This window comes from Mus caroli, unplaced genomic scaffold, assembly GCF_900094665.2.
Source record: "Mus caroli unplaced genomic scaffold, CAROLI_EIJ_v1.1 scaffold_18815_1, whole genome shotgun sequence".
NCBI classification, from domain to species: Eukaryota; Metazoa; Chordata; class Mammalia; order Rodentia; family Muridae; genus Mus; species Mus caroli.
The window spans coordinates 1-16,347 of NW_018389967.1; the positions used below are offsets into that span (position 1 = coordinate 1).

Below are 16,347 nucleotides of genomic sequence, written 5' to 3' on the forward strand. Positions count from 1 at the left end.
AAGTTATGAACCAAATGGATCTAACTGATATACATAGAACATTTCATTGTAAAGCAAAAGAATATACCATCTTCTCAGCAACTCACAGTACCTTCTCCAAAACTGACCATTTAGTTAGTCATGAAACAGGGCTTAACAGATACATGAAGACTGAAATAAACCCATTCACCCTATCAGATCACCATGGACTAAGGCCAGTCTTGAATTCCAACAGAAACAATAGAAAGCATATCATACCAAAGCATATGGGACACAATGAAAGCAGTGCCAAGGGGAAAACTCATAGCTCTAAGTGCCTCCAAATCGAAACTGGAGAGAGCTTAAAATAGCAGCTTGACATCACATCTGAAAGCTCTAGAACAAAAAGAAGCAAATATACCCAAGAGGAGTAGACTACATGAAATCAAACTCAGGGCTGAAATCAACCAAGTAGAAACAAAAAGAACTATACAAAGAATCAACAAAACCAGGAGCTGTTTCTTTGAATATTAACAGTTGAAAATATTAAAATCATATTGTTTTAAAAAGGTTACATTTATAGAAGGAAGGAACTATTATCCACTTTCCATAAGGTAAAATGAAGAAAAAATGTCTACCATTATTAGTCGCTCATCTCATGATTAGCTGGATAAGAAATCTATAAGCATCCTATAGAAACTTGTAAAATTAAAAAAAAGAATATTTAGCAAAATAAAAAAAAAGAAAAAATGTTTTCTCCAAGGGGGTCTCATAGGGGAAACAAACTGCTCTTAAGGGTATTCTGCATGCCCAGCAGTAGATGGCCAACAGAAATGGAACTCAGTAGAAATTTTGGTAGTCCCTTGTCTTATAGTGTCCTGTCAGATTTTCTCTTTTTTAAAATTTTAACTTTTTAAAATTTATTTCACACACACACACACACAAAATTGTGCTTTTTCTTGGGCTCCTTCCCTTCTGTTTTATCCTATTCAGAGTTGTTTTGTTTTGTTTTATTTAATTTTACCTTATTTTTTATTATTCCATAAATGCCTGTTTGTTTTCTAGTAAGAGACAGAAATGGGGTGGATCTGGATGAAAGGCAAGGTAGGGAAGAACTGGGAGGAGTAGAGGAAGGGGAAACCATGATACTGATATATTATATGAGAAAAATATTTTAATCAAATAAATATGTAATGAAAAAAATGAGTACAGAGCTAAACAAAGAATTCTCAACTGAGGAATACCCAATGGCTGAGAAGCACCTAAAGAAATGTTCAACATCCTTAGTCATCAGGGAAATTCAAATCAAAACAACCCTGAGATTCTACCTCACACCAGACAGAATGGCTAAGATAAAAAAATTCAGGTGACATCAGATGCTGGTAAGGATGTGGAGAAAGAGGAACACTCTTCCATTGCTGCTGGGATTGCAAGCTTGTACAACTCTGGAAATCAGTCTATTGGTTCCTCAGAAAATTGGACATAGTACTACCTGAGGACACAGCAATATCAATTCTGGGCATATCTCCAGAAGATGCTCCAACTGGTAATAAGAACACGTGCTCCACTATGTTCATAGCAGCTTTATTTATAATGGTCAGAAGCTGGAAAGAACCCAGATGTCCCTCAATAGAGGAATGGATACAGAAAATGTGGTGCATCTACAAATGGTATACTACTCACCTATTTAAAATGATGAATTTATGAAATTCTTAGGCAAATGGATAACTAGAAAATATCATCCTGCGTAAGGTAACTCAATCATATAATATTCATTCTTGACTCTTCCCTCCAAAGGCCATTATCCGTACCTCCCAGTTACTAGGAAACCCACCCCCCATCCCCACCCCCACACCCCCACCCCCGCCAAGGGGAGATGTCACAGGTACTTAATGCCCTGTGGACCTCGATGCTGTCTCAGAGACACAACTAGATCCTAGACCTTCATGGTCACCTGTAGTTTGGAAAGGAGTTTCTATGTAGTTCCATCTTAAGCTTTATTGTTCACCTGCAAGTGGAATTAGGCATCTCTCAGTCAAACAAAGACAGAATTCCTGAATCACATTTCAATAGGAAATAAGCCAAGTGTAGTAGCTTAAGCCTCTAATCAAAAAAAGTCAGAAATCCTAAGCTGAGACGGGGATTCCTGCAGTTACAACCCAATATAGGTTAGTCTGAGCTATAGAGAAAGAATCTGTCTAATATAAAAGTCAAAAAAAGGATTGCATCAGAGGGAAAAATTTACCAGCTTAAAACTATGACAATAAAAAGTATACATTAATAACAAGTATTCTTGGAATTTATCAACATAGAAATAATACCAGCAATCAAGAACATTTCAATATGTATTGACAACTTTTCCAAGTATATGGGGCTCAATTTTTTTCTTTACTTTTCCATTATACGTAGGAATGTTTGCTTGCAAGTCTGTCTGTGCATTGTATTTGCAGAGTCTGAGGAAGCCAGAGTTACAGACAGGTCCATTGTTATCTCTGGTTCTGAGCTGCCATGGAGTGCTGGTAACTGAATCCTTGTCCTCAGGAAGAGCAGTTAGTACTCTACACTACTGAGCTACCTCTTCAGGCCTAAGTCTTGGAAGTTTTGTAATTTCTTCTATGAAACCAAGTAATCCTGATTCGAATATGGATTTGATTATTTCTCTGCTGTTTACTTTCCTGTAGTGTACTATCAAGTGAGTCATGTCTAAACCATCCTGTTGACTTTATCAAAGGCAAATTATACAAGGAATTCAAACCTTTATGGGAGGGGACATTAGAAAGACATCCTGGAACCTGATAAAACAGGTTTACAAGACTAAGAATTAACTTGGTTTTTTATTCTTTTGAACACAACATTAATTAGGCTTTTATGCATATGTTTGAAAACTTCTATACGTCTTTAAAAACATTACAAAATAAGTGAGGGATCAGCCAATTTATGAATCACAGTGAAAATGAGCGGCCACCTTTAAGTCCTTGATTTAAACATATACCAACTTGTACAGCTTTAGGATTGTGGCCTATGTGATGTTCCCTAAAAGGCAGGTCACTGAGGAGATGTGACTATTTGTGACACTGTTTTCTCTTTCTTCTATACACAACTGAGTAGATGTTAGTTAATACATAATAATATCTTGACATATTTTTCTTACCTTAAGAATCATATTTTTAACTGCTCAAATTTTGGGCTCAGTTAATAGAGTCCTGCATATGACTCTATGCTGAGCAAGAGACAGCCCCTAAGAGTATCGGTGTCTTATTTCCTACTACAAAGGGATTTAAAGACTATATATTTAAATTTGAGGCTTAAAACATTTAACGAAGGTCAACAAATAGAATTTTATAGAGGGCAAGAAAAGGGTCACTGATTTAGGGAAAACAAATGACACAAACCAGAAGGGGACACAGTAGGAAATGGTCAGATCCAAGCTCATCTAATTCCATTACATCTAGAAATAAATTTTACATTTATTGAAAATACAGAAGGTAGATTTATGTGTTCAGGTCCCAGCTGAAGCATAATTCATCACTTAACAGTAACGGGGCTGGGCACTCAATGTCCCCAGTGATTTTCTGCTGTGAGTCTCTCCAATCCCCAACTAAACCAAAAATCTACTCAGGAATCAACTTGGTGGTTGAGGAATTCTCCCTCAAGATTTTGCCAGAGACAATGAGTTTGATGGCTTTTCGAAACCAAGGATAAAAGAAAGCATAAATCAAAGGGTTCATGGCTGAGTTATAGTAAACGATCCAAACTAGGATTTCATACACATACGTGGGCGTGATGAACCCTAGGAAAGCATCAATGATGGAGTCAATGAAGTATGGCAGCCATGAAAGGAGGAAGGCAGCCACTGCGATGCCCAGGGTTTTGGCTGCTTTCCTCTCCCTCTTGGCAACCCTGTCCTTGTAGCTATCTGATGCCCTGGCAGTCTGCTTGTTCATCTTCTCAATGTTCTGAGCCTGCTGTTTAGCAATGAGGAAAATCTTAGAATAGACAGTTATCATCACAAGGGTGGGGATAAGAAATAATAGGAAATTGATGAAGACCCAGGTTTGATTCACTGCGATTTGACAGCCACCCACACAGGTGAGGGCACTCACTAGATCCTCCAGCCCAGCATCATTGGCCCCTGTATAAAGGAGGGCAAAGCTGTAGATGATGGACAGGAGCCAGGAGAAGGTGATGCACTTGCCAGAAACAGATGCAGTAAACCTGGTGGGGTAGATCAGGGGGTCACTGACTGCAATATATCTATCAACAGAGATGAAGCACAAGTGGAAGAGAGAGGAATAGCAGAATGACCCTTCAAAACAAGAATGGAATTTACAGTAACTCTCCCCAAAGTACCAGCAACCCTCCACAGACCTCACCATGCTAAAGGGCATCACCATCACCCCTACCAAGAAGTCAGCACAGGCCAGGGATGCCACCAGGAAGTTGGCAGGAGAGTGCAGCTGCCTGAAATGAAGAATTGATGTCATCACCAGGAGGTTTCCACACACAGCCAGCACAGCCCCAAAGCCAAAGACTGAATAGAGGATGAGGCGAGGGCCTGGAGAGTATGGACTCCTGACACAGGATCTGTTCAGGTTCTCATAGCACAGCTCTGCAGATGTGGCAGAGAACAGATCTCTGCTCAGGATGCTGTCTTTGTCCCAGGGAAAACTGTCATCACCTGTAGCCATGTATGCTACTCCAAAGATCCTCAGAAAAAATACAGGATGTAATTCCTAGTGCATTTTGATTTCCTGAAAGAGTTTTTCCCTATTCCACAGTAAACCTTCCTAATTCCATGAAGGCTCTTTAAGTCTGTTTTAATTTTTAATCTTTGCTTCACCTATTTTTTCACATCTCAAAAGCACCAATGTATTCTGAGATGCACATTTAAATCTGACCTGCTATTAGCATTCTCAGCCTTATTTAACCTTAATACCCCAAGCACTCTTAACCCCCAGGAAAGTGTCCTAATGAAGCCAAATACAGGTTGTCCCTAGAACCAAGTCCCAATGGTGTAAGGTGAGATAAATTGAGAGCTTGCCAATGAACATGATGTTTACACTACAGCTAAAATTTCCTCTGCTAATTGGATGGTGACAAAAGACCTTTCTGTATAATGTAGGTGGTTGTGACTTCTATTCCCATAGAACTTCACTCAGAATTTGTTGTTTTGTTCATTTATCAGAGATGGTCTTTACCCTTTGTGAGAAATATTATTTATGACATTTCTATTGAAAGTGATCAAAATTCCTGCATAATTTTTTTTCTTTCAAACATTGATTTGTGTTATGGAAAGTAGATCTAGAGTCATGAAAACACCTTCCTTTCTCCTTTTAGTTTTAATATTTTTGCTTTGGAAAATTGAGCACTTCGACATCCAGAAGTTACTCATGGAATGTAGCATGGGGACTCTGAAAACACGTGCGAGTGTCTTCTCTGTGGGCTTTGTTTGGTTTAAAGGAATCACTGGAAAGATACTGTAAAAATCCAATGTGGAAGGAATGTTCAGAGTGTGGGTGCTCACATATGATTCCATTCTACTCAAGAAATGTGTCTGTTTCCCCCCAAAATACTGTTACAGAATCTCTATACGTTCTAAATACAGTTTGTCTTTGGAATATTTGGAAATTGGTAGTATTGTTTGGTTGGGTTTGTTGTTTTTTCTCATGTAAATCATACTTTAAATACTTCCCATTAAAATTTTAATAATTTAAGGCCATTTTTGCTTTCATAAGCACAAATGAACATGAAACTTCCCTTTTGGCTCAATTTTAGCCATCTTGGCATTCTTATTTCTCATCATCATCATAAATAATAATAAAAAAACATCAATAATAGTATACAAGACTTGACTACCATAACAACAAAAGGATAGTACACTTCAAATTACACTCATGGTTCTATGCTAATAAAGCCACACTTTGATAGTTGGGAGTTTCCCAGTAAGTAGGTGCTGGCAGTGCACATGTGGCAATGGGTGTGTGCACCCTCAGAGCCTTGTAGTGCCTAGGGGACACAAATGCCCACTCTCCTTTCCAGTGCTTAGACAGAAGAAACAGTGGATTCTCAGAACAAGTGGGCTAGCTACAATATCAGTATTAGCAAGCTGTAGGTTCAGCTGAGAGACTTGCCTCAAAGAATCATGGAAGTACAAGTATACAAGTGTCCCAAGGTCACCTGTAAGCTTCTACACATGTGCACTCACATGTACACACTCATACAGATGCCAAAAATTGACCCGTTCAGCAGGTCCAGTTATTCGAGGGTCTCGAGGGGACCTTCTCCTAAGAACCAAATGGGGGGTAGAGAGAAACGAGGGTCTTGTGCGAATAACAACACGGAAACGTTTTGAATTGCATCAGGACCCCAGAAACGTTTTGAGAAAGGCCTGAGGTTTAAATGCACAAGCAAAAGGGGAAGTGCCTTTCAGCAGGAGGAATGGGGCAGAGGAAATGCACCTCAGCAGGAAGGATGGGGCAGTGGAAAAAGAGGAAGTACTTCTCAGCAGGAGGGATGGCTCAGCGGAAATTTTTCTTTTGGCGACTACAAGGAGAAGCAGGAACTTGGCGGTATCAGGGTACATCTTGAGGTCAGGACATCTGGCACTGACTTAGGGCTGGAACAATCTGTGGTTGTTCTCTGAGCGGTGCGTCGGTGGCCCACTTTTGACCCTCTTTTCTTCTGGGGGCAGGGCGGGGAGGCCCAATTCAGAGATCAGGACAATAGCGTTGCCTTAATAGCTCCCAACAAAAAATAATGAGAAGAAATAATATTTCATTCTCTGTTTTATTGTAAGCTATCCATTTTATTATTTGAGATGTCTTGCCTATAGTTTATGATTTAGGGATTATTGATTTAGTTTTAATTGTGTGAATTTCAGATGGCACCATATTACTTTTTAATATATCTCAAGGGTCATGTAAAATTTCTGTAGGTCACAATTTCAAACATTCATTCTGGTTATAATTTCCATTTCTATGACAAATATCCCAAAATCTATGTTTATATTTTATAATATTAATGTTTGTCCAAGAAATTAAACTGATATTTTCCTGTAATATTTGATATCCAAAGAAGTTTATTTTAAATTCAAGGAAGATCTGAATAACTTCCTTAGTAATTTTTAAATAACCCTATACTCCAATACCATTTCTTAAACAATCTATTCTTTTCCCATATCTTATTCTACATTATGGGGTTTTTCTTTTATTAACAACATTGTAAAAAATATTGTTGTTTGTAGAAAATAAAAAGAACATAACTGTATATTATAATACTGGACATACAAAATTACAGATAAAGTGTAAAAGAATTCCACAAAAGACCATCTAGATCATGGAGAAGTTGCACAATGGTTAGGAACACCTGTTACTCTTACAGAGGACCTGTGTTCAGTTTCCATGACCGACATGTTGGCTCAAAACTTTCTGAAAATCCAGTTCCGAGAGATCTTATATTGTCTTCTGCTCTCCATTGGCACCAAAATGCACTTGGTACACAGACATACTTGTAAGAACAGCACTCACATATTAAGTAAATAAATACAATAAATATTTTTACATTTAAAAGTAAACCTCTATTACAGGAATTACATCTATTCTCATAGAAAGACATGGATGGGAGCCTTGCATAGACAATAATTAGTGAAAGAAAACATCAGCATCTAGGATAATTTAAGGGGACTAGGAAACACTGCAGAAATGATTATTTAGGAAAGCATATTTCTATTATGACATTCAAGATGATCATACAACCAAAAAGCTACTAGAATGAAGGCTATGCCATGAAACTTAGATGTTATTTCCCCTCCCTGCTTTCCAGCAGCATGGCCATGGATTATATAACTGTCATGATCACAACAAAATTCCCTGAAGTATCAAGAGCTTCCTTAAAAAAAAAAAAAAAAAAAAAAAAAAGAGCTTCCTTAATTACAGATTGGGCTGGGTTCCAATGTGATGAATTAGTAGTAGGTGTCAGGCTACAGCAATAAAGCTTAAATCAAAATATGTGGAGACGAGTTATAGGAGTTAACCAGCAAGATGTTTGTAAAATAAGGAAAGCTGTTAGGAACTTTTTAAAATAATCAGTGAAGGACCAGATCATACATAGTCATGGATGATCATACATAGACATAGACGATCACACATAATCATAGATGATCACACATCATCAGATATTATCATAGTCAGGGATAATCATACATAACCATAGTTGGTCACACATAGTCAGAGATGATCGTGCAGGGTCATAGATAATCACAAATGCTAATAATTTGACCCCAGCTTTGGTAGCATTTCTTTCTCCTCTTACCATGCTGTCTTAGTCAGGGTTTCTATTCCTGCACAAATGCCATTGTTACCTCCTTCCAGCCTAGCAAGGCTGGCTCTGACCATTCCCCACTTAGGCGGAGCCACCTGCTGTGCTGCTTCTCATCACTCTCCTTTGATGTGCCACTACCTGTGACCTGCCTGAGGCCGAACAGTTTCTCCAAGATTTTCTGGAGTTAGCCCCTAACTGTGATCTTCTTTTAGTTCCTACTAAAAGGCTGATCTGACAACTTCAAAGGAACTTTGCTTGACTGGGAATGGGGCTCCCTGTTCTTTATAAAGCATGTTTGCTAACATTAAAGTTGAATCTTGATCAGAATACTGTCTTGACTCCATTTCCCTCTTTACCTGCCTAAATTCCCTCTTTTCTTTCAGTTCCAAGATGCATACCAAGCTCGAACCCAGACATGAGAGCCGCAGGCCGGCCCCAACACACCATATCCAAGAAGCAAGTTGGGGAGGAAAGGGTTTATTAGGCTTACACTTCCATATTGCTGTTCATCACCAAAGGAAGTCAGGACTGGAACTCAAGCAGGGCAAGGAGCAGGAGCTGATGCAGAGGCCATGGAGGGATGTTACTTTCTGGCTTGCTTCTCTTGGCTTACTCAGCTTGCTTGCCTATAGAACCCAAGACTACCAGTCCAGGGATGGCACCACCCACAATGGGCCCTCCCCCTTGATCACCAATTGAGAAAATGCCTTACTGCTGGATCTCATGGAGGCATTTCCTCACCTGAAGCTCCTTTCTCTGTGATAACTCCAGCTTGTGTCAAGTTGACACACAAAACCAACCATCACATCGTGCTGACTTTCAAAATCCTGAAGCATGATTCTCCATACTGGGAAAGAGACCTGGAATTGGTGTCGGGAAGCAGGATGGGCCATCTATGGAACGAGCTAAAGCTTAGGATAATAGAGACTCTATTAGCATGACCCTAGTTAAGACTCATAGCAATAGGGGATATAGAACCTGAAATGTACATCTCCTGTACCCAGACAAGACTTCCAATGTAGGGAGAAGGACACCAACCCAGCCATAAAATCTTAGACATACAAAGTGTCCTGCCTACAAGATGTTCATGGATAAAGTTGGAGCAGAAATTGAAAGAATGACCAACCAATGACTGGCATAACTTGAGATTCATTCTAGGAAAGTGAGAACCCACCTCGGACACGATTAATTATATTCTGCTGTACTTGCAGACTGGTGCCTAGCAAACTGTCATCTGAGAGGCTTCACCCAGTGGCTGATGAGTGCTGATGCAGACACCCATATGCAGCGCTCTGGGAATCTTCTGGAAGAGGGAGAGGAAGTATTGAAGGATCCAGAGAGGTCAAGGACACTTCATGAAAACCTACAGAATCAAGTAACCTGGAACCATGGGGGTCCACAGAGACTGAACCAGCAATCAAGGAGCATGCAAGGGATGGATCTAGGCCTTATAAACATGTGTAGCAGATGTTTAGCTTGGTTTTTATGTGGGAACTGTAATAGCAGAAGCAGGGCCTGTTTCTGACTCTGTTGCAAATTAAAAGGTAGAAATCCCTGTCCAATAACTGGGCTGCCTTGTCTAGCCTCAGTAGGAGAATCTGCACCTAGTTCTACTGCAATTTGTTGGGCCAAGAGTGGTTGATATCCATGGGAGGACACCTCTTCAATAAGAAAGGGAGGTGGGATGGGAGAAGAGGTGGTGACAGTGAAGGACTAGGAGGAAAGGAGGGAGGAAAACCTGTGATTGGGAAGTAAAGTAAATTAATTTATTAGTAAAAATTATTCTCCTTCTGTGTAACATTTTCTGCCTTTTTAATTTGTTTTTCTAGTCACTATAAAAATATGACTATATACAATATGTAAAATAGAGGCATGTCTGAAAAATAAGACAATCTATGAATACTCAGCTGTCATTTATATCTTACTGACATCTTTCAATTGATAGTTCCTGAAACCCAGGATCATAGACCCTAGTAGAGTCGGGGCAGAATCCAGGAGATGCTGATGCAAATTTCTGACACAGACACTGTGAATGAGGTGGGATAGACCAGAGGGTCAGCGATGTACCTGTCAATAGAGATGCTCAGGTGGGAGAGAGAGAGAGCTAAGTGCTACATCACAACAGGTGTGGAAACTGCAGGAACTTCTTCTAAAGCTCCAGCAGCTCTCCATGAACCTGACCATGCTGAAGGGCATCCCAGAGAACCCCACTCAGAAATCAGAATAGGACAGAAAGACATAGTAAATTCCAGTTGCTTGAAATTGAGGATCGACATCATCTTCAGGAGGTTCCAACCACGGCTAACCCAACCATGAAGCCAATGACTCTGTTGGAGATAACCAAGGGCCCAGGAGACTAGGATTTCTCCTAGAATTCCCTCAGGCTCTTGTAGAGGATGAGTGTGCATGAGAATCATATACTATTGCATTGGTGTTCATTTGGACACACGTTTTGAATGTTCATCAATGGCATAAGACAGACAGTTTGAGTTTTGCCAAAAGTAGGAAAAAAAAAAACCTTCATTAACTTGGAATTAACCTGAGTCCCCCTCACATCTTGATTTCAGGTTTATTCTTTGAACCAATAAAGCAGTTGTGGAGTCTACTTAAAACTGTGTGTTCCATAAATGTCATAGTTATGGTCATGTCTCATGTCTCACTGTAGTCTGCAAAATATATGTTACTTCAGCAACAATTAGTCTTCATATACATCTGCCAAACCTTCTGCTGCCACAGGTGGTCTCTTAGTTTTAGTTTCACCAGTCCTTGTCAGTATCTGGTCTGTATGTCTAGCACCTTCCTCATTGTTAAAGCCCTGATATGTGATGAGGTTTGACATGTGTTACTCAGTTCTCACAACTTCCAATTGTCATGCTCAGTAATGAGACAGAAAATCTCCCAGGAAACACACCAAACTTCACATCAGAGACACCATGATAATGGAGTCCCAGAGGGTCAGACATGAACAATGAGAAATAACTTGCATCAATCTTTTCTTACGTTTAAGACAGAACAGCCTTGGTGGTAAAGCCTGGTGGAGGCAATTGAGAAATGGAAATGAAGGATATTTTCAGTTAAAATAAAGTAGAAAAAGTTATAACCATGCAGATGCATATACTTACAAATAACCCAATACAGCTAAGCATGGTGGCACACATCTTTAATCCCAACAGGGAAGAGACGGAGGCAGGTGAATTTCTACAAGTTCAACACTGGATGGTCTATATAGCCAGTTCCAGGCCATCCAGGGCTACAGAGTGAGATTGTCCCATAAAGAAAGGTAATATATCATAATTGCTGACTCTGTCTATGTTGACTTGTGTAGTGTGGATATCAGAGGTATATATGATGGGCATCTTGGTCTTCCCCTTAACTATGCGATAGAGTCTCTACCAAAAACCTAGAGCTCAATATTCCCCACTGAACGAGGCAGGCTGGCCAATGAACCCTCTAGATCACGTCTGTGAGCCAAGGTGTGGGAATGACAGGTCCACACTGTCACAGGTGCCCTTACATGTGAGTCTGAGTATGGGTTTGTGCATGTGCATGTAAGTGCAAATGAAGCCAGAATCCACTGACTTTTGAGATACAGGCAGTTGGGAGCCATGTGATGTGGGTGCTGGCTCTTGAAAAACATTAGTAAAGATCCTGTAACTTGGAATCATCCATGTGATGAAGATGTGAACCATTCCTACTTAGAGAAGGGTGTGGGTGATGATGACTGAGCTCATGCAGACAATTCTCTATTAATGAGTCTAAGCATTTCATTGACATCATAAATAATTATACCAGTTCATCTTGATTTACTACATAATCTCTTTGTAGTTTACATACCTTTCTTATAGATACTGTTATTGCCAAAGGAATCCTTGGAGATGAGAGTGAAACTATATGGAGTTATGCTTGCTCCAGTAATAGTCACCATATACTTAGCAGCCAATCTCCCCTTTTTCTTTTTTGGTAAAGAAAGCCTCAATAATCAGTAACAATGAGCATTCAAAATTTGGATTTCTTTCAACTTCAGTTCAATACCTCAGTCCATAACTGAGTGATGCTGTCACCTTTCCTTCCTGTGGTAGATACGCAGACATGCAGAATGGTGTGATTGAACAAGATACATGTATTTCTTTATATTCATTATACTATAGCCATTTCTGCATCTATCCCACAAGGAGGGGCAACGTGAAGATCAAAGTTCATGAGATAATTTTATAGCCAATTGTATCTGCTCACAGCCCCCACTGTGTGATCCCCATCTCTGTCTTACGCCTCTGATCATGATGCTCATCTTCAGTACTCCATGGGAAGCCCCACATCCAGAAGTCTTGCTTTCTTGCTAGACTAGCTTGTTTCCTTCTCAGCTCCCGCATGGGCTCCATGCAGGCTCTGCCAAGGCTCCATGTCTTCCCATGCGTGTTCCAGGTCATGTGGAAGGCACACTTCTTTGTTATATGACAGAAAGGGCTAGTGGAGGTTTCTCCCTGTCACTCAAATTACATTCCTAATTCTACCATCCTTCTGCTCCAAGTATGCACAGGAAAAGCTAAAGAGTATTTCTGAATAAGGAGACTCAATTAGTAACTAAAGCTTAAACCCTCTTGTCAATATCTTATTCAAAGGAGTGAAGATGCTTTAGACAACATGACCATATAGAAATATACCACAAAGTTTTTTGTCATGGGGACTTCCAACAGGAATTGGAAATGATCCACTGAAAAGGCTGGCCCATATGTCTTTGGGCTGGGGGTAGGATTCTCCCAATGGATTCACCCAATGGGTGTACTGTATCAGAGAGCTTACACTTATGTGGAGACCACACTGAGACCTTCATACATGACCCCACATGATTACTGGGCAAAGGGATGCTATTTTGCTAGTACCAATGCTCTCTATGTTTTGTCATTCTCAATTCTGGACATTGAGTGAGTTTATAAAAGAGACGGAATGGAGAAACGGAACTATAAGAGACACCATTGTCTGCTCTGGAAGTGGGTAGCATAGCCATCTAAAATAATATGTCAAACTGTACATGGTTTTGGAGATTTAAATTACATTTGAATTGATATTCATTGAAATTCATATAAATTAAATTTGTAACAACTGATTGACTATGGAATTTATCAGGTGGATTTATCAAAGCTGCTAAATTGATGGAGGGACCATAAACAGCAGAGAAAAATGATAAAGCCATTTTATATTTGTGATACACCACATTTAGACGAAAGTTAAAGCAGAGACCCTTTAACAGCTCAGGATTTACTGTACAATTAGAGGTATGGAAGAATGTGATGGTTAAGGCCTCTTCCTTGTTCCTTTTCTGAATACTTTAAATACTCACCAGCATACTATCACAGGTTTTAAAATACCTCATTCATTTGTTGAAAATAAATAGTAAGTGATTTTTTTAATATTTTGGATATATCTTAAATTTTTATATTTATGCATTCATTATCAAAATTTATATTTATTGTAGAGAAAATGTTCAGCAAGATGTCATCACTAGATTACTGAGTTCATATTAAGGCTCGATACTCTAAAATCAGACGAGCAAGATGTGGGCAGCAACCCACCATAATCTATAATAGTCTGATGGTGGAGCACAGCCCTGGGATTGTTACATAAGCTCTGGACCATGTAGCAGCCTGAAAAGTGTAGAGGAAGTAGTCAGATCACATAAGGAAAAAAGGTCTGTATATTTCTAGTAACTGATGGAGCATCCCCACATCTTAGTAGTCAAATTGTTAAATCAATGTTCACTATGTTCACTACCTAACATCACACTAACTACGTACAATGTTTTGCTTGCATTATTCCTAAATTCTCACTGAAAGTCCTGAAGTGTCAGACATACCACTGACAGATAAAAAACATAAGTGATCAAATTGATGGAAAAAACAAAAGAGTATATATATATATATATATATATATATATATATATATATATATACACACACATATATAATACCTGCACACATACATATGTATACCTATAAGAATATGTACATAAATGTGCACATACACATACATACACATATATTTATTTTAATTTTGTTAATGAAAATCCTTTTACCCTAAAATAATTATGTAAAATTTATGTGTTCCACAATTATACTAAACTACTTGGCATCAGTGAGTGAGCCTTGTTCTCCTCTGAGATGGCAGAATATTTAGCACCACCTCCTTAGTTTGCATCTTACAATGCTATTAGGCATAAGCATTGGCCTCTTCTAACCTAACACTAACAGAGGAACAATCAATCCTACACTATTTACCAGGGTTTGGTGAAGAGTAAAGGTGCTGTCAGCACTGACTAAACAGTGTACAAGATTCCATGTGCTCTTCTGAAAGGCTAAGTTCCCTCCATTGTGAGATTGCAGCAGAGTCCCTGTGATTACTACCGGGTAACTCAATGCAAAGTCAATGAAGTAAGGGCTCATGAATGAAACCAGCAGGAGCAGAGAGATCCCTCCAGATTAATGATGGAATAACTAACTGTTCAGCTTTATATTCAGTTTTTGAATATTTATAAAAATATTCAGAAGAGTATAATGATCAAGGAAGGGAGGGACATGGTAAAATGACTTATCGAACAAGTTTCAAACATGTCTTTGTCAGGATTACTATGGCTGTGTGTTGGGGGCACAAATGTCCATACATACGAAGATAACACAAGGGGAGACGGGAATAGGATCACACCTAAGGGAGAGCTTTACCAGTTTAAAATGTATCTGATAGTAAAAGGTGACCTACATTGATAATAAATAATCTTGGTGTTTGTTAGCATAGAAATTGGAAAATAATAGCAAGCAAGACCATTTTAACGTATCAATGACTCATCAATTATATTAGGATCAAATGTCTCCTTCATTTTTGCACTATAAGTAAGGATGTTTTGCTTGCCTGTCTGTTAACAATGTGCTTGCAGTGCCTGTGGAGGCCAGAGTTACAGACAGGGCCAATGTTAGTATCTGCTGAGCTATCTCTCCAATCCCAAGGCTTAGACTTCTAATTTCTTGTCTGAAACATACTTATCTGGAACAGAATATGGTGATTGCTTATTTTGCTGCTGTATACTGTTCTCTCTCTCTCTCTCTCTCTCTCTCTCTCTCTCTCTCTTTTTACTGTTAAGGAAATCAACTCAAAAACACCCAGTTGGCATTATCAAGGGTAAATTTTAATAGGAATTCAGGCATTCAGGGGAGAGGGCTTTGCAAAGACATTAGTAGATCCTAATAGAATGTATTTCCAGACTGGAGCTGACTACATATTTCGTCCTTTATCTTGGCATTTTCTTCTTTTGAACACATTATTAATTTGGCTTTTGTAAATCTTATAAAAAAAACTTCTGTAAAGTTTTACAAACTATATTAAATAAACAAGGGACCAACTAATTTATAAATCACACTAAACAAAAAATGATGGTTTTGAAATCCTTGATTTAAATATAAAACAACTTATAAAGCTTTAGGATTGTGACCATTCCTTTATGTGTTTGCTCCCTAGAAAGCAGGTCTCTAAGTAGATGTTACTGTGTGTGACACTGTTTTCCTTTTCCTCTGTAATCAACTGAGTAGGGGTTAATTAATACATAAACATCTTGGCTTATTTTTCTGGCCATAAGAATCACATTTTTAACTGTGCTAATCTGGGCCTCAACTAATAGAGACCCACATATCTTGCCTTTCCAAGAAAGAGGGAGCCCCTGAGAATCACTGTTTCACTTATATTGTTTTAAAAAGATGTAAAGGGATTTAAATAGTACATATTCAAACTTGAAGCCGAAAGTGTTTAACAAAAACCAACATTATAATTTTAGAGAAGAAGGTAAGAAAGCAAAAGGCCATGGATCCAGGGAACCAGGCAACACTGATCAGCACAAGTCTCAGGGTAATCTAATGCTATTAACTCTAGAAATTAATCATACATTTGTCGCAAAACACAGAACCTGGATTTATATGTTGGGTAACAGTTGAAGCATATTTCATCACTTGACAAGAGCAGATCTGGGCGTTCTGTCTCCCAAGCCATCTTCTGATGTGAATCTCTCCAATCCCCGACTAAACCAAGAAT

The 16,347-nt window shown here is 38.9% G+C and overlaps 1 protein-coding gene across 1 annotated transcript; it reads right to left on the reverse strand.

The window, feature by feature from the left end:
- Positions 1 to 3,569: 3,569 nt before the first annotated feature.
- On the reverse strand, positions 3,570 to 4,646 carry LOC110288394 (trace amine-associated receptor 7d). The gene has a single exon (XM_021154752.1). It carries the CDS (start codon positions 4,644 to 4,646, stop codon positions 3,570 to 3,572), a length of 1,077 nt encoding a protein of 358 aa, XP_021010411.1.
- Positions 4,647 to 16,347: the final 11,701 nt, after the last annotated feature.